The sequence below is a fragment of the Muscardinus avellanarius genome, assembly GCF_963383645.1.
Source record: "Muscardinus avellanarius genome assembly, chromosome: 17".
In the NCBI taxonomy this organism is placed as follows: Eukaryota; Metazoa; Chordata; class Mammalia; order Rodentia; family Gliridae; genus Muscardinus; species Muscardinus avellanarius.
This window is the reverse complement of record NC_137803.1, coordinates 14,018,018-14,045,286: the sequence shown is the minus strand read 5'-3', so window position 1 is coordinate 14,045,286 and position 27,269 is coordinate 14,018,018. Positions and strand designations below refer to the sequence as shown.

Sequence of the window (27,269 nt, the reverse complement as noted above, 5' to 3'; positions counted from 1 at the left end):
TGGCAATATAGGTAGAAAAGAAAATAGAAGTTCCTCTGACCACATCTCACTGTGGATTCACACTTTCATTTCTAGTCTTAACTTTTTATTAGAACTCTGAGTAAAAAGGTTAATATAATCTCTCACCCAAATCCTTTCTTTTTTGTTTGTTTTATTTTCCGTGTGTCTTTATTTCTTCATAAAATTCAATCATTTTCTTGCACCCACTTTATCATGCCATAGTTTGTTATAAAACAAACTCAATAAATACTTTTTAGTTCTTCTGATGGCTAACATGTTTTTTCATTATTGTAACTTAAAATACAGTAAAAATACACATATTTTTATGATACACTCATTTTGTACTCCAGAGGTTATAGACACAGTGTTGAATATTAAAGATACACTCTTGATTTTGAAGGGCTCAGAGTGTGTACTTGAATGAAACTGATACATGGCACCTTCTGACTTACAAAGGTAGCCAACCTCTATATTGTTATAAACAGCAACTGTGTGGCAACTGCTTAATTCTTTGTTTTTTTCTTACTCTAAAATATTATTGGTGTATCTCAGTTATAAAGAACAGAGGGTTTCATTGCACCTTATTCACACATCCATGAAAACACAATCTGATCTGTTTCACCCTCCAATAATCTTCATCCTCACCTTCTCCCTCGCCCCTTCCTCCTATCCAGATGCCTTCTGATAGTGAACAAAATAGCAGTAGCCTACAGCTTTTCACAGGTAGCAGAGAAATGTATTGACTATCTGATAGGTTTTTGCTTGTTTGGTTTTGATGGTGCTGGGGTGGAGCCCCAGGGCATGCTTCCACTGACCTTCACTGCTTCCTGCCTAACATTTGTTTTGTTTTGTTTTGTTTTGAAATAGGGACTCTTATGTTACCCATCTTTTTCTCAAACCTGCAATCTTCCTGTTTTAATCTCCCAAATGCTGGGATTATAGGCTTGTGCCACTATCAATTTTGACCTTGATTTTTTTTTTTTTTAATTTGAAATGGAGTCTCAGTAAACTGGGGAGGACTTCACTAAATTGCTGAGGCTGGCCGGAAACCTGTGATCCTCCTGTCTCAGACTCTTTAAGTACTCCGATTAAAGGCATATGCTATCATGCCCGACTTTGATCTTACATTTTTAGTGTAAGGATATATTTTCAAGTTTAAGGGGATAAACTAAATTTTAATTACTATACTGTGCTCATGTATAAGTAAATGTTATACCAATAGACTAGCGTTTAGTCTTTTGGTGACCTTGTGCCATAGTCGCTTATGGAATTAAATCTGTTAATGTATGGATGAGACTTCACAAAAACAGTTTCAGTTAATCACAATTCTCATTTCCCAGAAGTTTGTGACCATTGGGATAAAAGCATATTTTAAAAAATTAGTTCAGAAAAGATACTTGTCTCTCCTCTATCACTGGGTAACACGCTAGCCTTACTAAGAATGAAGAGGCATCCAAGAAAGAACAAAAACTCTACTTTCCTATGCGCATCTTGGGTGGATCACATAAGGGAAAATAAAGTGGGGAAAAGATAACAAAAGAAAATGTTATAGTTATATGAATTTAGAAAATGGTACTTTTCTGCAGAATTTTTTAGAATCTTTAAAATGTTAATAGATAATAGTAGTAGTTTATATGATAAGTCATAAAGGTCTGACTGATAACAGTGACCGAGACAGTTGAGATGAATGGCATTTGGAGAATTACTAGAGGGTGAAAATTAATAAGGTTTGGGCTTGTAGTTTATGAGAGGAGAAGGGAAGGAGAGTAAGGAATATCTCCGGGCTTCCTGTTTGGCTGGCAGGGTAGGTAGTAGAGAGGGCCTCAAGAGGAAAAGGAAATGATGAAATTCACATAGATGCGATCAAATTCAAAACTGAGGAGACTTTCAAGTGAGTAGGTCTAGTAAGTAATCAGGGAGGCCTGTATCTTGGGAAGAGGATCTAAAAATGCCCTAGTCCTTTAAGTGATTGTGGAGGGGAACATCACCGCAGGGTTAGGTGGAGTTAGAAGGGAAAAGAACCATGGATGCCACACAGAAACACCAGCTCTGAACAGGGATAGAGGAACCTGCCCAGGAAGAGCAGTGATAGGAAGGCTTTTTAAAAGGCTGTTTGCTTTAAAAGGCTTTTCCCACTGAGATGAATATAGGGAAAAGAGAATTATGAGGATTGCATCTTTCTTTTATTCACTTAATTATCACTCTCTCATGCCTAACACTATCCCGTGTTTCATAAGTCCATAACAGGCAGGGAGAATTCTCTAAACTCAGTAGGGCCAGTGGTACTGCCAGACTGTCTTAAGATTTTTGAATTATTTTAGAAATGAATTTTTATTCTCACTCATGTTAAGAGGAGTATTTTTTCTTTTTCCTAGAATTATCTTAGCATACATAAATAAGTATTAAAAATTCAGAAGTGTTATTTCTAACCACCTCATAGTAAGAAAAAAGAAAGCAGGAAATTTCATTCTGGAATTTGAAAGAAGACAGTAACACGTCCACCGTGAGGTGGCCCAGTCCTTGGCCCAGCCTGATGGATCTGAGCCCTCAAATGGTGAACTGCAGTGGGACTGGGAGAGTATTTAGACCAGTGTTGTGCAGAAGACCTTCCACAGGAGTGATTTTGAGTTCCATGCCAGAATAAACTAAGCTTAAGTATTTCCAGATAATAGTAGTGACAAATTGAGTTAGCCACAAAGGGTTATTTCTGTTTTGCTTTTTTTACTTTACCTTTGATGTTTCCACATACATTTGTCTCCTAACTCATGATAGCCTTTTAGGCACTCAAATATCTCCAATATACTACTAGTATTATCTAATGCAGTTTGAGAAATAATGTTTCACCTGACTCAAAATTAATTACTTATGCTGCCTTAATCATCAGGGTTTTTTTTTAATATTATAGTATTTGTAAAAATTATAATATGAAATATAAATATATGTCTACATATTTACAGTTCATACAGTCATTGGAGCTGAGGGTTGGGCAAGTAGAGTGAACACGTTGGTTGTTGGTTCCTGCAGCATTACCTTAAATATTCATATCTTCAAACATTTTAAGAAAGAATTCTAATATTTGAAAAAATATTCAGAAGTTGTTCTATGCAGTGAATCTCTAAATAAAATAATTTTGAGCTTTAATGGTTTATAACAGAAGAGGCAAATTCACATATGTGTAAATATAGCACTGCTGTTATTGTGAAATTCTCACATGACTGCAAATACTTGATTATACTATAACTTTGTAGAGATGTGCTAGAGATTAAAAGATATATCTTGTCTTTTAAAATCTATTACTGAATACTAAGAAACATGCAGCAGAGTGAATTCATTTTGATAGGTGTTTTCTTTTCAAAGCATTGGTAACTTCTATTGACATTTGGCAATATCTAGATGTTCATAAAAATAACTTCTTGCCGTCTGACATGGGTTTTTCTGGCTTTCTGTGCCTAATCATTCGGTGTTTTGCTCTTCGTCACCTAAACTTTCACCCAAACTTTCTAATTTTGAGTTCTCCTAGTTTGTGTTCTAACCGGTCCCCTCTCCCCGCCTTCCCATCATTCTGGCGTAGGGCATTTCTGATCTGCAATTGTTCTGTAATGTCTTAGCAAATTTCACATGATACTGAAACTTTTAAGTGCTATTGATACTTTTAAGGCAATACAGCTAGGAACTTTTAAATCAAAATCTGTTGCTTAGAATTTTGAAATTATAAAAAAGAAATCAATATACTACATAAGCCTATTCTGTAATGTGTACTCTTGAGAGTTTCTAGAAATATAAGTTTTAAGGGAAATGTTTTAACTTTGTTGCACAGAAATGTTTGCAGATCAGCATTGCTGACTACCAAAAAACACAGTTATACAGTGTCATTTGATTTTTAGTTGGGCTTTCATGTTGCTGCAGTTAAATTCTGTGCATCAAAATAATTGGCCATCATGTACTAGATGTGATTCGACTACATCTTAACTTTTGATTGAACATATGCAAACTGAGTGAATCCTCATTTTTCCATATATTTTCATAGCTTTATTATCTCTAGTATCTGATATGACATCATTTTTCTATTACTTAGTCAATCAGAAAAAAATGTATCTTTAAGATAAAACCTTACGTATCCCAGTATTTGTTTTAATATCCATTTGTGACAAAAAGCACTTAATTCCTCAGAACTTCAATTGGCAAAAATGTTTTAACCGTGCTTTTTCTTAATATTTTTAAATTCTGAGAGAAATTCTAACTTACGACACACATGTTTAAATCTTACCCTTGATGAAACATTCTAAAGAACTTAATAAAATCTTTCCTCATATTCATACTTATCTTATAATCAGACTGTGTGGTAATAGGAGAAATTCTCAAGTTTCGCGACTCCTTCATAACACAAACATACCTATTTGAAGAGGTATCAGAACCTTTGAAATTCTACTTGATTTTTTTAATATACTGAGATAGCTATATATAATCATTTTAAAAGTGATTGAAATGTATATGATCACTTGCTTTAGAATTATCTTAAATAGAAATTAAAAGAGAAACTATTTTTGTTTCTTGGCTTTAAATGAAAACTAAAAGCCCTTAGAACTTTGATTAGAATATGTGTCTAACACATTTTTGCTTCTTCTTAGAAATCATATGCTTCTAGAAAAGTTTATAGATATCTCAGTCTTTGTTAACTATTTAAACCATATTCCTCCAACATCTTAACAAAGGAATCTCTATTCACTAACATTTTTATATATTGATTTCTAACATTGTTCTGGACAACACATTTAAAAGTAACTTTTTAAAATAATGACTTTTTAAAATGGATATTTGATTGGATATCATCTAAATTTTACTATTTCCCCCCAAAATTATATCACCCAAAACATCTCATTTTATTCTTAGAAATCTTGCCTAGACTGAGTGAAAGCAGAAGTACCTAGCTTACTTATGTTTTTATTTAGCTAAACGAAAGTATGCCATAGATGTTATTTTTAAATAGAGCCATTCCTTGTCAGACAGCTAGAACATTTGATAGTAATCCCCTGAATTCTCCACAACTATGGAAAACATTCACCAGTTTGCTTGCAAATCAACTCTGCTGCATGCGTTCACAAGTTTCATAAAGATTGCATGCTTTCTGTTTTCAATACAAATTGTATTTTTTTTCATACCCATCTTTGCTTTTTATTTTTTTTATTTTTGTTTCCCTTTTCTTGGTTGGATGCCTATGTGTGTTTATTCCAAATCCCTGTCCAGTCCTGGAGTTTGAACTACGGAAAGCCAAGGAGACCATTCAGGCCCTCCGAGCCAACCTGACAAAGGCTGCAGGTGGTGTACATAAAACTTTTCTGAGACTTTTTTTTTTTTTACTTTGACAATGTAGAAGTAGCTGGGATATTTTAAAATGTAAAATAGTAAAAAGTTATTTATATTTTTTTTCCCACCAGAACATGAAGTTCCTTTACAGGAACGAAAAAATTACAAGTCAAGTCCTGAAATTCAGGTGGGTAAAAGTGCCTTCCACATCAATCGGTAGCACAAATATTGAAGGAGGAAAACATAATGGTTTTCCATCTATCTTTTATTTTGCTTCCAGGAGCCAATCAAACCTCTTGAAAAGAGAGCTCTAAACTTCTTAGTCAATGAATTTTTGTTGAAGAATAACTACAAGCTTACATCAATAACCTTTTCAGATGAAAATGATGATCAGGTAAAGTTATTTTTTAACTTATAGCTTACTTTTTCTCATATCTAGTTTATCTTTTAGAGTTATACCTGTAGTAAAATTTTCCAAGGCTGGTTACCAAAAACAGTCTCAAATTCCATCAGCTTACAGACTTTTTTTTTTCCCTGTAGCGGTCTACATAATGACATTTTATTCTTTCCAAGTGGCTTTTTACAAATTCCCAGCAAGTATGTGAACCATTGGTATTTGCACATATCCATAAAGTATGCATTTTTTAAAACTTAAAAACTTAAAAATCTTTAAAACTTATAAGCATTAATCTCTTAAGTAGAGATTAATATATACTTAGAAATTCAGATTAACTGTAAAAATTTTTAGTAATACTGGTAATTAAAATATTAGATAATAATAATTAAGAGAGAATATTATAATGAGAATGAAAATATAAGCAGTATCACTCTGAATGGGACCCAGTTTTATAAATTCAGTATTATTTGATTAACAAAATCTTGTAAGTAAAGAAATGATGGTTACTTTTAGTGTTGTCTCTCAACTCCAGAAATTTTGACTATTTAGTGTTAATGGATCTGTTTGAATGATATGTCTTAGAAAAGGAAATATCAAAGAATTTATTGTATAAAAATCAGGAGGCCATTGTTTTATTTTACTTTGTTTGTGGTGCTGGAGATTGAACCCAAGGCCTTGCACACAGTAAGCAAGGTGAAATATACTCCCAGTCTGAAATATATACCACTGAAATATATACCACTGAAATATATACCACTGAAATATACTCCCAGTGTTTTGGAGGCTACCATTTTATTTTATTTTATTTTATTTTTGGTGGTACTGGGGTACCTGGAGACCCTTCTACTTTCAGGCTACACTCTCAGACCTATTTTTATACTTTTTTTATTTGGAAACAGGGTCTCTTAAGCCAGTGCGGCTGGCTTCAAACCTGCGCTGATCCTCCTATCTCTGCCTCCCAAGCGTGGGGATTACAAGCATGCGCCCCCACACCCGGCTAGGCTACAATTTTAAATGAAGGTTATTTCTTTAGTTTATAAAATCTCCCATGGATTTTTTGGCAAAAATACAAGTTCTCTAAGGGAGATAGCAGTTTATTTTCTACATCAGTTACTACAGTGTTTTTAGAAAAGCTGAATGTAATACAGTTGTGAATTACTTAACAGCAGGGTTACTTTCTGAGAACTGCATTGTTAGATGATTTCAACCTAGGGAAACATCATAGACTACACTTACATAAACTAAGATGCTTACAACATAATCTTATAGGACACCATCGTATATGAAGGCTTTCATAGTTTGAATGTCTTAATGTGGCTCCTGGCAATGAATATCCATTTATTATTTCTTAAATGGTGGCTTACTGACATACACTACATAAAAGACAATATTTAGCTGGCATAAATACAATACTACAGTGGCTATGGTTTAAGTTATCATGTCTTATAAAAGATAAATGTCTTCAATGGTAAATGATCAACTAAACAACGAGTAGAAAGAATACTGAACATGAGAGAAACACTGCACAGCAAGAGTACAGAAAAATCATTGTACAAAAAAAATACAGTAAGGGAACAGAAGAGCAAAGAATCAGCGGCACACATGAAATACATTGCAAAATGGTAGAATTAAGCCAGTGATGTCAGGTCTCTGAATTTAAATTATTGTTCCTACCAGAACAAAGATTATCAGAGATATAGGTGATGCTTTCTCAGTAATCTTAAAACAAGGCAGCAGGAAATCACTTAGGCTGTAGAAGGTTGTGCTAAGCTATGAATCAACTTAATATAATTAAAATTTATGAAACATGCCTGTAAATCCCAGTACTTGGGAGGCTTAGACAGGAAGACAGACAGATAGCAATTTCAAGACCCGCGATAGCAACTTATTGAGACTCTCAGCAACATAGCAAGACCCTGTTTCAAAACAAACAATAAAAAGGGCTGTGGGTAGAGTTGAGAGGTAGAATGCCCCTGGGGTGAATGCATACACATGGACACATACGTGCATACATACTTGAATTAAAAGGGCTAGGAATGTAGCTCAGTACTTGGGAGGCTGACACAGGAGGATGGCAGATTCACAGCTGGCCTCGGCTACTTAGCGAGGCCCTCTGCAACTTAGTGAGACCCTGTTTCAAAGTAAAGAATAAAAAATAGGACTCTAGGAGTATAGCTAAGAGTTAAATGCCCCTAGGTTCAACCCCTAGTACCAAAAAAAAAAGAAATTAGAGAAAAATCAATATAACAAACTGGTTCCATGAGATAAAAGTTGATAAACCTCAAATCAGACAGATTAAGGAAACAAGGTACAAATTGCCAAACTCAGAAATGAGCAATGCAGATTTTATTTATATTAAAAGGATACTAGGCCGGGCATGGTGGCGCACGCTTGTAATCCCCACGCTTGGGAAGCAGAGACAGGAGGATCGTGCAGGTTCAAAGCCAGCCACGCTGGCTTAAGAGACCCTGTTTCCAAATAAAAAAGTATAAAAATAGATCTGGGAGTGTAGCCCGGAGGTAGAAGGGTTTTCAGGAACCCCAGTACCACCAGAGGAAAAAAAAAAGCATACTAGGAGAATGTTATGAATAACCTTACTTGAAAGAAGACAACGGCCAAATCCCAAAGAACTTGAACTTGTAACAAAAGACCTTGCCACAAAGAAAACTCCAGGTCCAGATGGCTTCCTTTTAAATTCTATGAAACACCTAAGGACAAAGAGCACCAGTTACCAGCAAACTTTTCTACAAGTTGAAAAGAAGGGAATATTTTCTTAACTTATCCTATGAGCCATAATTCTGATATCAAAACATCACAAAAAATTAATCATGCTTTATTTCCCTCATGAGCATTGATGAAGAAATTTGACATAACATTTTAGCAAATCAGAACAAACAATATGAAAAAGACATGCATCATGACCCAGTGGAGTTTACTCTAGGAATTAAGTTTGATTTACTGTACAAAATCAAAATTCAGCCATTAATGCCAGGCGTGGTGGCACACGCTTGTAATCCCAGCAGTCGGGAGGCTAAAACCAAAGGATCGTGGTTCACGGACAGCCTTAGGTACAGCTACTTAGTGAGGCTCTTTGGAACTCAGTGACACCTTATTTCTTTTTTTTTTTTTTATTTTTTTTTTTGGTGGTACTGGGGTTCCTGGAAGCCCTTCTATCTCCGGGCTACACTCCCAGACCTATTTTTACATTTTTATTTGGAAACAGGGTCTCCTAAGCCAGCGCGCGCGGCTGGCTTCGAACCTGCGCGATCCTCCTGTCTCTGCCTCCCAAGCGCGGGGATGACAAGCGTGCGCCACCACGCCCGGCAAGTGACACCTTATTTCAAAATAAAGAATAAAAAAAAATTAGGACTGGGGGGTGTAGCTCGGAGGTAGAATGCCCCTGAGTTCCATCCCCAGTACCACACACCAAAAAAAAACAAAAATGAAAAATATCAGCCATTATAATTCACCATAAGAAACTAAATGTGAAAATAAATCTCATGATTATCTGACAAGATACAGAAAAAGCATTTGATACGAATGTCCAGTACCTAAAACCATTTTTAAAGAAATTAGAAACGGAGAAGAATTTTTCCACATTGTAAAAGGCATTTATGTAAAATTCTTTCACAGGCATCATACTTAATAGTGAAAGGCTACATCATGCTGAAAGTTTTAGCTAAGTGTAGTAAGGCAGGAAAAGGTATTAAAAAGAAGAGCCTGGCGTGGTGGCATATGCTTGTAATCCCAGCACTTGGGAGGCTGAGATGGGAGGATGACAGGTCACCATCATTTTCCGCAACTTAGTGAGGCCATCTGTAAGTTAGTGACACCTGTTTCAAAATAAAGGAGTAAAATAGGACTAAGGCTAAAGCTCAGAGGTAGAATGCCCCTGTGTTTCATCCCCAGTACCGCCAAAAAAAAACACATTTCAGAAAAGAAGAAATGACTGTCTTGAGTCATAATGACGTGAGAGTGTATGAAGAAGATCATATAGACTATCAAGAAATGTACAAAAGTGATGTGATTTTAGCAATGATGCAGATCAGTACACAGAAATATACTGCATTTTATATGCTATCAATAATTAGAAACTGATTATTTTAAAAAGAGTTTATTGTATCAAGAATAAGAAACAGCGGGGCGTGGTGGCGCACACTTGTAATCCCCGCGCTTGGGAGGCAGAGACAGGAGGATTGCGCAGGTTTGAAGCCAGCCGCGCTGGCTTAAGAGACCCTGTTTCCAAATAAAAAATATAAAGTAGGTCTGGGAGTGTATCCCAGAGATAGAAGGGTTCCATCCCCAGTTCCACCAAAAAAATTAAAAATTTAAAAATTTAAAAAAAGAATAAGAAATAACTTTAGGGATTACTCTACCGAAAGCCTGTATACTACTAAAAACAAATATGCTTAGAGAAATTAAAGAAGACTTAAATAAATGAGATATAAAGTGTTCATCAGTTATTGGTTATTGTGTTCGTTATTGGTCAAGGTGTTAATTTTGATTTGTATTATAATGCAATTTTTTTTTTTTTTAATGTGGTACTGGAGATGGAACCCAGGAGCTTCCACCTCTGGGCTTCACCCGCAGACCTATTTTTTATATTTGGGAACAGGGTCTCAACAAGTTGCTGATAGCCTCATTAAATATCTGAGGCTGGCTTCGAACCTATGTGATCCTCCTTTCTCAGCCTCCCAAGCACTGTGATCACAAGCATGCACCACCACCCCTGGCTCTAATGAAGTTCTAATCAACATATCTTTGGCATTTTTGTAGAAAGTAATGAGTTTAGTTCATATGAAAATGCCAACGAACTAGCATAGACAAAATAACTTCATAAATAAGAACAGAGTTGGAGGATTTATCTTACTTACCTTATCTCATGTCTTGAGATCCTGTAGTCAAGACAGTGTTCTATTGTTAAAAAGACAAATTAATGAAACACAATCAGGTCTAAAGATAGACTCACACTGATGATTTCTCACAAAATACTAAGGAAATGCCATGCAGAATGGATAATCTTTTTACAAAATTTCCATTCAGAATGGATAGTATTTTTACAAGTGGTACTAGACTAGAACAAGTTGCTATTCATATCCTTCCCCAAAATGAAGTTCAAACCATATTTCCTGCCATATAAAAATGGCCCATAAATGGATGACAGACTTTTTACTATATACCCTAAAAAGCTATAAGCCTTTATAGAAGAAAACATAAGGAAAATTTATTGCCATTTGAAAGGTAAGCAAGATTTTTCTACATATGACACCTCTTCATCAAATTTGCTATTTAAAAAATTAATAGCTTCAGCTTTTTGAAGCTTTTTATTTTTCACTCTTAAGTGAGTGAAAAATTAGCCATAGATTGGGGGAAAAAAATTTACAACTCACATATCTAGTAAAGCATTTGTTAAAAGTCTAAACTCTATAATAAGAAATTAATCCAATTTTTAAAGGGTGGACAAAAGATTTATACAAGTGTTTCACCAAAGATAATATTCATATGGCATATAAACACATGAAAAAAGACATTCAACACCTTTATTTATTAGGGAAATGCAAATTATATTACATTGATAAAGCATAAAACATTACTTCGAATGTCTAGCTAAGACTATGAAATCTTGACAAAGATCTAAAGCAGGTAGAAAATGTAGAATTGTAATAAATCTAGATGAATAGATTAATGGTCATTTGAGTAGTATTTATAATGAAGTATGTATAATAATAATTTAATATTTTTTACAAGTTAAAAAATATGTTTAGTTCTTATTGAAGGCTAAGCAATGTAGTAAGTTATTATACTTAATTGATCCTTACAAAAGCCCTAGGAGATATGCCCATTTTACAGATGACCCATTTAAGTCTCAAATTAACTTATAACAAGTAGAGACCGATATGAATTTCATATTTAGGTCTGGTTTTCTCCAAAGCTCTTACTTTCAATAATCATATCCACTACAAATTTAATCCTCTATAATAGCTGACCTTTTTAAATAAGCAATCAAAGGACTAGGAGTGCCACATTTATATTTTTCAAATGAATGTGACAATTTCTCAAAGAGGATCTCATATAAATTATAAATAAATGAATTATAGATATTAAATTAGTGTTATATTCTAATATGTTAGGGAGAGATTAGAATGGTTAAGAGAGTATATTTTCATGCAGCTGATCACTTTGGAACTCCAGAAAGCTCTTCTAAAAATCTTTGCCCATAGAACTTGAGATGCTATTGCCTTTTTATAGTTTTAATAAATTTGTGCTAGATTAGAAGGGTTGTTTCAAAACACAATTTAAAAAACAGCCATTTGGATTCTGAAAATTACCAGAAGAATTTTTAGTAACATAAGTTAGATCCAAGCAGCTACATAAAATAAGAAGACAAGCAGAATAAAATGGTTGCTTGCTCACTAGAGATTACACTAATAATGAAGGAGGAACAGAATTAATGCTTGTAACCGCTAAATAATGGCTATAGTTTATTTAACATTGTTAATCTAGACATGTTTTATAACTTTATGCAGATATTTGTGCATGTTTTATAAGCTTGAAGAGTTTACAGTTTTGTTAGATTTAAGACAAACCCCTTTGTCAGGAAAATTGCAAGAATAATAATTGGACAGTGGAAGATGTAAAATAAGTTTAAGTATTGTGTGTATGCACTTGTAACATTTGCCATTAAAACAAGCTAATGATTATACTTGGTTTTCCAGGTATTAACAATAATATAAATCTCAAAAATACAAGATAAAATGGCCCCCAAATGTTTACAAATATATATGTATAATTTTTTCATCTTTTAGGATTTTGAATTATGGGATGATGTAGGATTAAACATTCCAAAACCTCCAGACTTACTCCAGCTTTACCGAGATTTTGGAAATCATCAGGTGACTGCCAAAGATCTTGTGGATGTGGCCAGCGGCGTAGAAGAAGATGAATTAGAGGCTCTCACACCAGTGCTAGGCAGCCTTCCTCCAGCCCTTGAAAAGCCTCAGCCTGTAGAGGTAAGAAATACAAACTAGCTAGTCAGGTCCACAAAAGGCAGTTAAACTGTGCAAAAGCATACAATGAGATCTTGAGCTTCTGTTTTTTTTTTTTTCTGTTTTGATTTTAGAACTCCTTGCTAGTACAGAAACTAGAAGATAAAATTAGTTTATTAAATAGTGAGAAATGGTCATTAATGGAGCAAATCAGAAGACTTGAAAGGTTAGTACTTGATCATTATTCTAAAAAGCCTCTTTAACAATTTTAAAGACATTGGTAGATTATATAAATATATGAAACGTTTCATTCAAAAATCATTTTCTTACATTTTAGTAATTCTGAAAGTATTATAATTGCTTCATATATTTAAAATAGTAAAATGTTTTCTTCAGAAAAGTTATTAAATCAGTATGATAATCTTATAGTTCATTATGTCTAGGAAATAAGATATTTTGATTTCCTCTAATTTGTATCAGTATCAATAAAATACTTCAAATTGGAATTGTACATACTCGCCATTCATTATTTTATTTAATTCTTATACTAATGCCATAATAATTTTTTTGTGTGTGTGGTACTGGGGTTCCTGGAAGCCCTTCTACCTCTGGGCTACACTCCCAGACCTATTTTTACATTTTTCATTTTGGAAACAGGGTCTCCTAAGCCAGCGCGCGCGGCTGGCTTCGAACCTGCGCGATCCTCCTGTCTCTGCCTCCCAAGCGCGGGGATTACAAGCGTGCGCCACCACGCCCGGCCATGATAATCTTTTAATAACTGAATTATCCCTATTTTAAAAATGAAAAAAGAAGGTTAAGTACCAATCAAAAGCAAGGTTATGAGGCCATTTTTATGATATATTATTAAGAGTTTATATCTATACCTTTATGTATATAAGGCACCAGTGACTATTATACAGAATAGGCTTGTCACTTGGCAAACAAATTGGCTATTAATGTTATACTTATAAAACTTTTAAGTCCATCTTGAGGTTTTGCTGTTGCTAAATTTTTCAAAACTAAGGTTGTTCTCCGTTAATTTCTTGTTCATTTTGCAGTGAAATGAATGTCCTCAGAAATGAGCATTTTGCCATCCCCACAGTTCTTGACTCTGTCCAACCTTCCGTGGACCAGTCTCCTCACAAAGAACCCGAAGACGGTAGACGGAGTCCAGTTGCAAATAGTTCCGACAAAGAAAAGAATAGGGATAGCCTTCTTTCAGTACCAAATGAAGCTGATTCTACTGTTCCTGAAGAGAATTCTTCAGATGCCTTCCCCAGGAGAGAAAGAGAAGGCATGCCGTCTTCCTCACCATCCAGTAAAAACACAGTTCATTTTGATAAACCCAACAGGTTAGTATGCGTCCTGTGTTTGCAAATGCATCTTCCACGTTACTTAGTTCATCGTCAAGCTGGAAGGACTTCAGTTCTCATTTGTATTCCATACATCAGATGGATGAATCTTTACATTTGAAATGAACTTGACATAGCAGAGTTCATGGCACAAAGTGATTAACTGGCCAAATTAAACTGCCTCAAAGAATAATAAGCCACATACATGGACTAGGTTCTGTCTTAGCTAAGCACTTAAGCCCATAAATAATACAGGTGTTACTATAGGCCGTGAACACTTTTACCCAGTGCTTTTTATCTTCTCTCTGTTCGGTCATTATGGAACTTGGAAAGTTTTGGTGGTGTATAGTTTCTCATGTTATAAAAGGGAATAGTTGTTGCTCCCACTCCTTTTCCTTATACTACTTCCATTGCTAATATTATACCATTAATATTGTCTTCATTCATTTACCTTTTACTGGGTCTTAGAGTGCTTGAATTTAGAGGTGAAAAAAGCGTGTTGATGATGATGTTTTCTAATCAAGAAGACAAAATAAAATTTTTAAATCTTTTAGGTTATAATTTTTAAAAAGTACATTTTAGAAATATTTATTGAGCTTGAATTATATATTAGGCATATAATTCAGTTCTCAGTGCATTATGTGTGCTCATTTAATTTTTATAAGAATCTTGTGGTACATTTTTAGCCACCTGGTCATTCTTTTTTTTTTTTTTCTATTAAGTAGAGGAATTTCTTTAGATTTATAGGTAATTATTACTAAGAATATTGATTTTTATTTTTTTGTTTATATTTTGGTAGGATAACCTTTCTACTCATGAATCACAACTTTTTATTAGGCATATATTTTATTAGGCATATATTTTTATTTAGGTAATGGAGGTTGAAGAATTGAAATAGATATGGTAATCCTTAAAATATATTCTTTTTTTTTTATTGCAGAACTGGGGATTGAGCTCAGTGGTATTCTACCTCCAAGCTAAGCCCCCAGCCCTATTTTTTATCCTTTATTTTGAAACAGGTTCTCACTAAGTTGCAGAGAGCCTCATTCCATAGCTGATGTTGACCACAAAACTACAATACTCCTGTCTCAGCCTCCCAAGTACTGGGATTACAAGCATGTGCATCTTGCCCAGCTATCTTCAAAATATATTCTAATATGCATAAGAGATAATCATTAAAAATCTATTCTCTGATGCTCAATAATAATTGCATTTATAATTTCCTTAATATTTAGTAGAACATCTGTATCTTTAGCCATCCACTTTTACTCCAAAGCCACCCTAGGGAGATAAATGATTGGTAAATACATTGAACTAGTTTTCTTTTAGCTCTCTTACTGTGTGTCAGGCAGTGTTACGAGGATTACAGTGGTAAGGAATTCCTTCAGTCACAGATTTATAGTATGAGAGAGACAGACAACTAAGCAGTTACACTAAAGTATGAGAAATAGTAGCATAAGTCTTGCTTTGGGAATGTATAATCAAGTCACCCAACCTAGCTGTCAAAACAGGAAAGCTTTTATGGAAGAAGTGTCATCTAAACTGTGACCTAAAGACTAAAAAGTAATTGGGCAAAGACATAAGGAGAAGAGTGTTCCCACTAGATAGATCAGCATGTGCAATCCACTTTGAGACACTCAGAAGGATTTAAACCTGTTTTAATTCATTTAAGAGATTTGTGTTCATGTATGCCTCTACCATCTCGTACTCCATTAAGATGTAGACTACCATGCACCAATAAAGTTTTTTTTGAAAAAAGAGATTTGGGATATGATATTCTAGTTTTTGGAACGCATTCTCCCAGGTAACTAAGTATAGTTGGAAGGTAGCAAGACAGGAAGAGACTAACAGGGTGTATAATGGAAGAACCCAAGAAATAAATGACTGAGACTTAGAGCACTGAGCATGAAGATGGAAAAAATGGATGGATTTGCAGGAGAAGTAGAAACAAAGATTGGATTGGGAATCATAGAAAGGGAAGAATGAAGGCAGGTTTGCAGTTCCTGGCTTAAATAATTGGATGGATTATGGCTCCTTCCATTGAGAGAACATGGGAGGCGCATAAACCAGCACAAAGGCTCAGGCTTGGGCACACTAACTGTATAACCATGGACAGGGCTTCGTGGGGCGTACCAAGTAAGCGCTACGTAACTTTGGTGTTAGCCTTTGCTTTGTAGGTTGAGTACATCATGGATGTTGAATGAGCCATTTTTTTCATTTCTGTAAGTTTTGTTCCTTTTATGTGGATTTCTAACATTGAAATTTATTGCTGTATCTGTCAACACAACTTTAGTTCCTCTGAGCAACATACTAAATCAACCTTTCTATGTCTTTTACCTTTGCTACCCTTTCAGGAATCATAGTGAATTATGGGCAAAGAAAATCCTTATTTTAGATTTTGCAAATATTTTCTATAACCATTGGTCACTATACTATTTCAGGTTTAGTTTTCTCTCTCTCTCTCTCTCTCTCTCTTTCTCTCTCTCTCTCTCTCTCTCTCTCTCTCTTTCTCTCTCTCTCTCTCTCTCTCTCTCTCGCTCTCTCTCTCGCTCTCTCTCTCGCTCTCTCTTTCTCGTGCAGTACCTGGATATTGAACCCAGCGGCATTTTACCTCCTAGCTACAGCTACAGCCCTATTTTTTATTTTTTATTTTGAAACAGGGTCTCACTAAGTTGCAGAGGGCCTCACTATATAGCCAAACCCGGATCCTCCTGTCACAGCCTCCCAAGAACTGGAATTACAAGCATGGACCACCATGCCCAACTTGGTCCTCTTAACATTTAAGGCCCATTCATTCACATAACATCAAGCTAATCAGGAACATCATTCAGTGTTGAGTTGGGTTTTCTCCCCTTGTGTAATTCCCAAGAGAAGTGTCCTCTAAGTCACTGGTAGCTAAGGAATGTAGTTAACATGCCTAAAGTAGAATTAATGCAGAGATAGGAGTTCAAATATGCAATTACTTTCTCTTTAAATGTTAGTGGTAATTCTTTGGTTTTTGTCTTCTTTTCATCCAATATTTTCTTCTAGGAAATTGTCCCCCGCTTTCCACCAAGCACTGCTTTCTTTCTGTCGGATGTCAGCAGATAGTCGCTTAGGATCAGAGGTAAACTATACCAGTTATTTTTAACTTAAGGTATTAATAAAACATTCTGCTGTTTTTCTTCTTCATGTCTAATTGGAACACATCTATGATTAGATTATATTTCAAACAAAAATGTATTATTTAAAATAATGTTCTAAGAAATTGTTCCTAAAATTTTAAACTTATAAGGAAGTTATTATTTCTCTTCTGTTCTAAATATTTCTCTTCTTTGAATTATGGCCATGTTTATATAATATATATTTTTATTATAAATAATAAAGTGGCCCCTTGTGATCTTTTTTTATGTCACATGTCTAATGATAGAATCATTTGGGTTTAATTCAAAAAGCGAACTGGTATATACTTTATATTTAAGTTATTTTCAGATAACTATTATGTTTTTTCCCTTTTTTTTTTTTTTTTTGGTCCTGAGGATTGAACCCAGGGGCATTCTACCTCCAACCTATACTCCTTACCCTTTTTATTTTGAGACAGGGTCTCATTCAGTTCCTGAGAGCCTCTTTTATGTTACTGAGGCTGGCCCCAAACCTGTGATTCTCCTGTCTCAGTTTCCCAAGTACTGGGATTGCAGGCCTGTGCCACCACACCAACTTCATTATTTTTATTTTATTAGACGTGTTTCCCTTTGGTAGCTAAGTTTGCTAGCTGTCAGCTGTTTTCCTCAGCTCTTCTATAACTTGTTACAGGTGTGTCTTTCCCTTATCTTTGTACTGGTTTCATTTCTAGCTAATCTTTGCTTGATCCTACTCATCCTCTCAGGACCTGCTGGCCACAGTGTCATTGGGAATGGCAAAGCGGTAGACGATGGCTTAGTGGCCATCTGGCATTCTTTGTTCCGGGACTGACCGGCTCTCTTGGGCCACCCCGTGTTTGCAACTCCGCTATAAATCTTGTCCTTCGCAGTAGTTGCAGCTCGGTGGGCCTCTGTGAAAGGACAGAAACAAACAGACTGGCCCAGACATAAGCTTTCTTACTTATTTCCCAAACTGAAGCCTAGTAAAGCTCCCTGGCTTCGCCCTTATTTTTTACTGATATTTTATTTTTAAATGTATTTTCTTTTTATTGACATGTAGTGGTTACACATATTTATGGGTCTACTGGGGCATTTTGTATCATCAGTACAGAATGTAATGATCTGATGAGAGTAATTGGCATATCTGTCACCCTTATCACATTTACCATTTCTTTGTACTGGCAATGTTCAAACTCCTGCTTATTTTGAATTATCCAATTAATTATCATCTACCACAATTACCCTTCTGTGCTGCTGAAGAGCCCCTTCCTAGGGACGAGAGACATATCTCAATTGGTGGGATCCTTGCCTAGCATATGTAGGAGCCAGGGTTTGCTCTGCAGTGCTTCAAAATAAGTAAATGAAAGTCATCCCTTCTCCCCAATTGCACCCCATTAGGGGTATTTTTCTTCCATTCCACCCCAGCGAAGGTCAGTACTTCCTCAGGATACTATTGCTCTTGTTCTCATAAATTACAGTGTTTGCATGTGTGTTTAGAGCAGAGCAGGACCTACAAGCCTGCGCTCTCACTGCGGCCCTACACAGTCTTCCACGGGCATCACTAAGCGACTCTCTGGTCTTGTAGGTTTCTCGGATTGCGGACAGTGAACAAAGTGTTATGTTAATGCTGGGGCGCTGCCTGCCACACATTGTTCCCAACGTGCTGTTGGCAAAGAGAGAGGTAAAGAAAACACATAGAATCACCCTCATCTCAATAACCTCATCGTGTTGTCCATTGTTGGCATTTTGAAATTGAGTGTTATATTTTTATTTTGTTAAAGTCTGTTCCTTGCAATCATATTCTTACTTTTGTGCATGCATCTCTGCTCCTAGAGAATGGTTTTACACCTCTGTCAGGTGAGTTCAGTACAACTGCATGGGATTCACGTTTTTCCAATTTTGCTTAAAGCATTATTAGCTTCTGCAACACTAACTACTACTGTAGGTCCATTTACGTGCCATGAACACTGTCGTCTTTTAATATTCCCAGTTAAGTAATTTATGTTACCTCTGCTCTTGTTATGATGTGCTTAATATGTCTACAAAAGTCGGCTCTCTTTGTTATTGAAAATTAACAGGGACTAATGATAATGTGACTTTTCTCAAATGTACTTGTAACTGCCTGTTATAATGTTATATTTATTATACTTGTTTGTCAATAAATTCTACTTTTCTTATAATGATGGAATAGTCATAATATTGACTGTAGTAACTTTTTAAAGTATTATTTAAATTTTTTTCACTGGTAAGTTATTTTTGACAGTCCTTAAATATCTAAGATACAGAGTTGGGCGTGGTGGCACAAGCCTCTAATCCCAGTACTTGGAAGGCTTGAGAGAGAAGGATCACAGGTTTGAGGCCAACTTCAGAACTTAGGGAGACCCTGTTTCAAAACAAAATAATAAAAAGGACAGTGGATGTGGCTCTGAGGTAGAATGCCCTTGGGTTAAGTCCCAAGTGTCAAAAGAATATATATATACATATATATGTATATATATATATATATGTATATATATATGCATGTGTGTATATCCAAAATAGTTACAAACATGTTTTAGTTTCTACATAGGCTGTAAAATTAGTCATAAACACTCTAGTAGTTATCGCTATAGTCATATTTAATTTTTATTATTAAATATTCTACAGATAAAAATTATCTATACTCTGATTTAAATGACAGTGGATGGCTTATTTACAAATAAATTTTTTATTTGAATTTTTCAGCTTAAAAGCTCAATTTTAAGTTCACAAAACTAATATAAAAATGGATTAAGACTATTAGAATGTATCATACAAGATCCAACTCTCAATTGTCTTAATATTTATACTGATTTTACTCATAATTTATGGGACCTACAGTATGATAGGTACATAATGCACTGGCAAAATCCATGTAAAGCTCATTCTTAATTATCCGTTTAGCATAAGAAATTAGTACTGATCCTCAAGAAAGCATATGTAGAGCTTTCAAAGTTTTTATTCCTATAGGTATTTTTTTTATTTAAAAAGGTTTTAAAAAGCCTATTTTTGCTGGTGGTTTGACTTAATTCTTTAAAAATAGTCAGAAAATAATAAGTGAGAATTTTCTTCGTCTTGAAGGATCAGTGTCCAATTTCGGATTGTTTTGCAGTTCTGCCTGGCAGAATGGTGTTTGAGCTTCCTTTTCTTGTTTGGCTTGTAATTTACTCCATGTAATGCATTACTGTTTGCATCCCTTTTACTGTTTGATTAATGCAGTCTTTACATGTCACAGAAATCTAATTATCATGAGATGCAGTTTTAGCTTTCTTATTTTACTTTTCCATATTATCATACTACCACTAAAATCTGATTGAACTGCATGAAGTATTTATAAACTTGTACCATCAGTAATCAGATACATTATATATATAAATATATATATATATACAAGTGTACATATATATCGAATCTGTAATGTTTACTTTTCTGGCTGATGTTAAATTGTTTTATATTTTAAAAGCAAATACTTTTTAATAACAGTAAATAATTTTAATACCCATAATTAATTTCATAAAGAGCTGATCTTTTTATTTTTATAACTTATTTAATCAGAAAATTAGCCATTTATAGTAAAACAAAGTTGTATTCTCTCAAAGGTAAATTGGTAAATAACAAAGCCTATCTTTGTTCTCCTTTAAAACCAGTCCCAGGGCATAAAAAGACAAAACCTTAAAACATGTGTTTAGCCCATACAAGGCCATGGATTCAATCCCCAGCACCTCACAAAAATAAAACAAGGACAGAACTTTTGTTTCATTATAATGCTTGATATTGATTACTGTTTGATGTTTTACCCCAACTTCTTATGTCTATATTTTTTAAAGTTTTTTTCATTGAAGGACTAATATTTGATTTTTTTTATTTCTCAAGTTTTATATATTCTTGTCAGCATAAGCCTTTTTATTGGCATATAAGTTAAAATGTTCTTCAGTAAACTAATTATCATAGTAATACCCTATTTGACCCCATAAAGCATTAGAAATAGGATTTAAAGTTTTGATTAGTGATATATTCACATGGTTTAACATTTTCTAAATATGAAAAGATACCCAATGAGTACCTTCATTTCCCATGACCTTTAGCCACAGTCCCATGTGTAGTTTCACTACATTCTAGTGTATTCTTTCAAGTACTTTGACCATTTTTAACTAACTTGTTCGTCTTGCTTTTGAGTTATAAAGGTTCTTTATATATTCTGGATTTTGTATGCTTATCACAAATATGATTTGCAAATATTTTCTCCCATGCTGTAAGTTGTCTTTTTACATTGCTAACATTCTTTAAAGAACAGATTTTTTTTTTTTTACTTTTGTCAAGTCTAATTCATTTTTGTTGATTCCACTTTTAGTGTCAAATCTAAGAATATATTGTGAAATTCATAACCAAGCATACCTACTCATATTTTTTCTGATAATTTTAAAGCTTTGCTCTTACATGTAGGTCATTGACTCATTCTGAGTTAATTTTTGTAGTGAGGTAGGATCCAGGTTTATTCTTTTCATGTAGTTATCCACTTTTCTTAGCAACATTTTTTGAAGGAAAGATTTTTTTTTTCCTCTATTGAATGCTCTTGCCAATGTTGTTGAAAATCAGTTGGCCATGCATTGTGTGGGTCTATTTCCAAACTCTCAGTTCTGTCCCATTGTTCTGTGTATATATATGTATGTATGTATATATATATATATATATATGCCACTTCCAAACTGTCAACTGTTCAACTACGTGGATATATGATGCCTTTCCATTTATTTAGGTCTTTAATTTCTTTTAGCAGTGTTTCGTATCTTTTAGTGCACACGTTTTTCACACCCTTGATTCAGCTTATTCAAAGGTCTTTATTCTTTTGGATGGTACTAGAAATGAAATTGTTCTCTAAATTCTCTTTCCAGCTTATTCATTGCTGGTATATAGAAACACAACAGACATTTGTGTTTTGATCTTATACCTTGCAACTTTGCTGAATTTGCTGTCAACTCTAATTGTTATTTACAGGTTCTGTGGTATTTCCCAATGCATAATCTTGCCATCTACATATTAGTAGTTTTACTTGTTCTTTTCCGATTTAAATAGCTTTTTTTTTCTTGCTTAATTTTACCAGCAAAACTACCCTTAGAACTACCAGCAAAAGAAACTGTCAAGAATCTAAAGAGAAAGCTTACAGAAAGAACTTAAAAGACTTAACACTAAAATAATAAAAATAAAAAATGGGCAATTAAACTAAATACTCCCCCAAAGAAGAAATACAAATGGCCAAAAAATATATGAAACAGTGTTCACCATCATTAACAATCAGGAAAATGCAAATCAAACCACACTGAGATTCCACCTAATTCAGTTAGAATGTCAACCATCAAGAACACAACAATAAAGACTGGCAAGAATATGAAGAAATAAGAACGCTGATGCACTGTTGGTGGGAATTTCAAATCAAATATATAGCTGTTAGGGCTGTCAGTGTGGGGGTTCCTCAAGACCAGGAATGGAACCACCATATGACCCAGCTGTACTAGGCCTGGGTATCTATCCGAGGGAATCGAAGTCAGAATATTCTAGTGATGCAGGCATATACATGATTCTAGCCACATAATTCACAGTAGCCAAATCATGAGCCAGTGTAAGTGTCCATCAGCAGATAAATGGATTATAAACCTGTGGTGTATGCACACAGTAGAATTTTACTCACCTCTATATTAGAACAAAATTATGTAATTTGCATGAAAATGTATAGAACTAGAGAATATTATGCTAAGATTCACCAGTCGCAGAAAGCAAATAGTTGTATTCTTTCTTTTACGTGTTGGAAGATAGAAATTGAGTAATAAAAGGGTACAGAAAAATGAGGAGAGACTGGTGGAGTGATAGAGGAAGTTAAAGGGAGGTCAGTGGGAGGGAAAAGAGGCTTCATGAAGGAGTCAGTTCAGATTATACTATCTACAGATGTGAAATTATCAATACCAACCTCAAAACCTGAGCAGGGAAGGGGAGGGAGTCGGGTCCAGGGCGAAACATGAACTGTGTGCATGTACGTTCCTACCACTCTGATCCGCGTTGCAATGTATAAGCTACAATGGATCAGTGAAAGTATATTTAACAAAACTTGCTAAAATCAAAATAAAGCTTATGTTATTTATGTAAATAAAGTATAAAATGCTCATCCTGTCATTAATGAATTCTTAGAAATTCAGAGTTGCATTTCACTTTAATGCATATTACTATCCAGGTTGTTAAAGCATGTTTTAAACATTTAAAACTGATACAACCTCAAGATATTAATACACAAGTTTTTCTATATAGGAGAAATTTTCCTTTTGGATCTAATGTTAACATTCAAGTTATAACTACCATTAGTATTTTCTTACTATAATTATTGTTAATTCTATGAGACATCATATCTAATATGTGTAAGGATTTTTATGACAAAATCCTCTTACATTTAATACCTTACATTCCTCTATTATTTTCAATACATTTTTCCATGTTTAGTCTTATCAAGACATTTTTAAAACAGCATTGCCTTATCTGCCAGAGGAAATTTAGTGATGATGTTTCTGTTTTTGTTTTTTGGGAAACTGAGGATTGAACTCAGGGACATTCTACCTCCGAGCCACATCCTCAGCCCTCTTCTATATTCTTTATTTTGAAATAAGAGTCTCACTGAGTTGTGGAGGGCCTCACTAAGTAGCTGAGGCTGTCTGCAAACAATGATCCTCTCGTGTCAGCCTCCCAAGTATTGGTATTGCAAGCATCAGCCACCACGCCTGGCTTCATAAGGGAAGTTTTGTAAAGACTTGAGCTTTTCAACTGAAAAGATGGAGCTGAAAGAGACTATATCAAGTCTTTATGTTTGTAAAATAATTTGAAACTGGTAAATAGATGTTGAGAGTGTTTTCGTAAGTGCTCTGTTGGGAAGGGCATTTTTTTTATTTTTAGGTCAACTTTGATCTTATAAGGACAAATGAACAGCAACAGACAAAGCATTGCAGGATGTATTTAAAGTACTTTTTATTTCTATATTTATCTTGATGCCTACTTATTGTACTTGAGGAAATTAAAAGAAAAAATTGCCTTTTCTTCGATTCTTAAATGCTACAAGAATATAACAACCAGGAACTCTTCTAATTCTGGGTCAGTTTGGCCATGTATTCTCAGTTTGGTACATAGCCATATCCCAGTTAAAAGATTCTCTATATGCATTATATAAACTTCCCCTTTGACTAGTGATCACTAAGCCAAACGATAAAGAAAATAAAAAGTAAGACATAAGAATAAACAGCCAGGTGTGGTGGTACATGCCTCTAATCCTTGTGTTTGGAAAAATGAGACAGGAAAACTGTAGGTTCGCAGCCAGCTTCAACAACTTAGCCAGATCCTATTTCAAAATAAAAAGTAAAAAGGCCTGTGGATGTATATCAGAGGTAGAAATGCCCTGGATTCAGTATCCAGTAACAGAAAAAAAAATTTAAAGAATAAAAAACAACATAGTTATTTTGGTAGGCTCCATATTTTTAAAAAAGATAGATTATACTTCATACTGTAAACTGTTCATGCATATTTTTGCAGTTATAGCAAGTATCTTACATTCACGTCATAACTTTAAAGAGTAAAAGACTGAGGAGAGAATGGGAAAAAGCACTATAAGAAGTATGCACATAAACCAGGTAAATGAGATTAAGAATAGCATCTTCCACCAGGTGTGGTGGTGCATACTTGTAATCCCAGTACTTGGGAGAAGGATCACAGGTTTAAGGACAGCATTAGCAGTGTAACAAGACTCTCAGCAACCTAAGGAGACCCTGTTTCAAAGCAAACAAGTAAAAAGAAAAGTGTTGGGGGTATAGCTCAGAAGTAGAATACTCCTGAGTTCAGTACTCAGTACCAAAGAAACACACACAGTGTATTGATAGAAATGAAGAAAAATTCTCAGGAGAGAAGAATCTGACATGAACAGAAAATGCAAATAAAACTTTTAGAGCCTTTCTTGGTTTCCAGCATTAGAAGTGTTTCTCCTTTAGCTAGTGCTTCCAGAATAACTTCTTTTCATCCTTAAGCTTCTCTTATCAGCTACCCTGACAGTGCAATGTCTTCCTCTTCTAATTAATGTCATTTGGCTCTCAGCAGCCTAAATACAATATAACCCTGATTAGAATACTCCTTGATCTTAGTGGTCTCCTACTGTCAAACTTCCCAGCTGAACAGAATATTTAATATTTTGTAAAAGTTTGTTCCTTTTCTCCTACAACATCAGGACTACTCCATCAAGCATCTAGTGAGCATGCTAGTTAACTCTGTTGTTTCCATAGTACACTTTCCATCTCACTTTTCCACTGTTGAATTATCTTCCCTGATTGTTTTTTACTTTTTGCTTTTAAATTATTCTCGAATCTGAAACCTACATAGGTTTACAAATAAGAAGATTGAAAATGATAGAATAAATGTTTTACTTTCTCTTTCAAGTTTCAGTTTTACTTATAGCTAGTTCCTCTTATGTTTATACCCTCAAATTTAAGACTTAAGCCAGGTAATTATAACATAATATATAAAGACTTCAGAAATAATGGAAAAGAATTTCTCTTCATGGCATTAAGATTATTCTCAATTCAAAAATTATGTAATCTAATTTTAAGAAGTTATCTGGAAAATGAGAGAATACTTATAAGCTTTTTATCTTGCTTTTCAGGTTATATCATCATTTTTTCCAGGTTTTATTATAGATAGTAATCATGAATTATTAAAATGATCAATTCCTATTTTAAATCTATTAGTACTTTTTGGTAAATGTTGAGGTAATTGGAAAGAAAAATCAGGGGTAATCATGCTTTCCTTCATTAGAATGATTTTCTTTGAAATAAATGCACAGTATTGTTTCTGTAGTTGAGTATTTCTTTCCAGAATATTTTATTACTTTTTGGACTTTTTCTCATTAGGTTTGAAAATCCATTCCAAAACGAAAAGCATAATGCATTTTAATATATTCAGTGTTAACAATTTGTCTTAATTATAATGGAAAAAAAACTTTAATTCAAATATGTCTCTGAAAGAGACACTTTCACCTGTTACTTTCCTACAAAATGTTCATTTTACCCGTGCATGTTGAATGCACTAAGAAAAAAATATTGTGGAAAACTTACAGTTTAACATGGAATATTGCCGCTAATATTCTACAGCATCAAGGATTTAGCACCTGTGGGATTTTACTTACTTGTTTACTTATTGTATTTTGTTTATTTTTAATAATTTATTTATTTTGCTCTGCTGGAGATGGAAACCAGGGCCTTGAACATGTTAGGCAAGCACTTGACCATGGATCTACTCACACAGCCCAGAAATGGCTTTTCCATTAGTCACTGGGTAAGGTGTGAGAGGTGCAAAATCATTAGATCATCTCTAATCCTAAGGAAGACATATTGTCCTTGTGGATATAGGAAGGGTCAGTCACGTTTTCAGTGTTTTGAATTATCAACTTTAGAAAATTCAAAATTAGCTCTTTTGTATTTGGACCTTTAAATGTAGATTTAAGAATATTCTACAGTGTATTTTTATCTTGAAATTCTCCACTGTCCTATTTCTTCAGGAGTTGATCCCCCTCATATTATGTACAGCATGCCTACATCCTGAGCCTAAGGAACGGGACCAGCTGCTCCACATCCTTTTCAATCTGATCAAGAGGCCAGACGATGAACAGCGGTGGGTGTGATCGCTTCTTTGGGGAATAAGCACAGTGTTGACGTACTAGTTTTCCAAGATTGGCATTGTATCTAAATGCCGTTTTTCTTTCCCAGTGACTGTCTTAATGGCACTGGGGCTCTCTCCATAGTGACATCACGATGCCTTGAAGGTTTCAAATCCCAAGAAATGCACTTCAGACCCAACCTGGAACTTACTACAACACATAAACAGATACAGGGAGGTCGCTCGGGGAAGTTTAGCCTATGGTTAAGGAATAAATATAACTTAAAGCAAAAGTAGCTTTTAAAAAGTGTGTGCCGCCGGGCGTGGTGGCGCACGCTTCTAATCGCCATGCTTGGGAGGCGGAGACAGGAGGATCGCGCTGGTTTGAAGCCACCCTCACTGTCTTAAGAGACCCTGTTTC

The 27,269-nt window shown here is 34.6% G+C and overlaps 1 protein-coding gene across 6 annotated transcripts in view; it reads left to right on the top strand.

Annotated features, from left to right (window-relative positions):
- Window positions 1–27,269, top strand: part of RELCH (RAB11 binding and LisH domain, coiled-coil and HEAT repeat containing) — a gene marked incomplete at both ends in the record, with an annotated part of 99,707 nt that overhangs the window by 17,258 nt on the left and 55,180 nt on the right. For 4 of the 6 annotated variants that reach the window (XM_080714594.1, XM_080714593.1, XM_080714592.1 and 1 more), the window contains 9 exons: window positions 5,245–5,316; window positions 5,436–5,491; window positions 5,585–5,698; window positions 12,508–12,711; window positions 12,822–12,913; window positions 13,746–14,039; window positions 17,070–17,145; window positions 18,744–18,839; window positions 26,751–26,863. In XM_080714594.1, coding sequence (XP_080570720.1) covers window positions 5,245–5,316; window positions 5,436–5,491; window positions 5,585–5,698; window positions 12,508–12,711; window positions 12,822–12,913; window positions 13,746–14,039; window positions 17,070–17,145; window positions 18,744–18,839; window positions 26,751–26,863 — 1,117 coding nt within the window. Of the gene's footprint in view, window positions 1–5,244; window positions 5,317–5,435; window positions 5,492–5,584; window positions 5,699–12,507; window positions 12,712–12,821; window positions 12,914–13,745; window positions 14,040–17,069; window positions 17,146–18,743; window positions 18,840–18,991; window positions 19,016–26,750; window positions 26,864–27,269 lie in introns of all 6 variants that reach the window. The other 2 variants (XM_080714591.1, XM_080714595.1) reach the window with 2 other exon arrangements.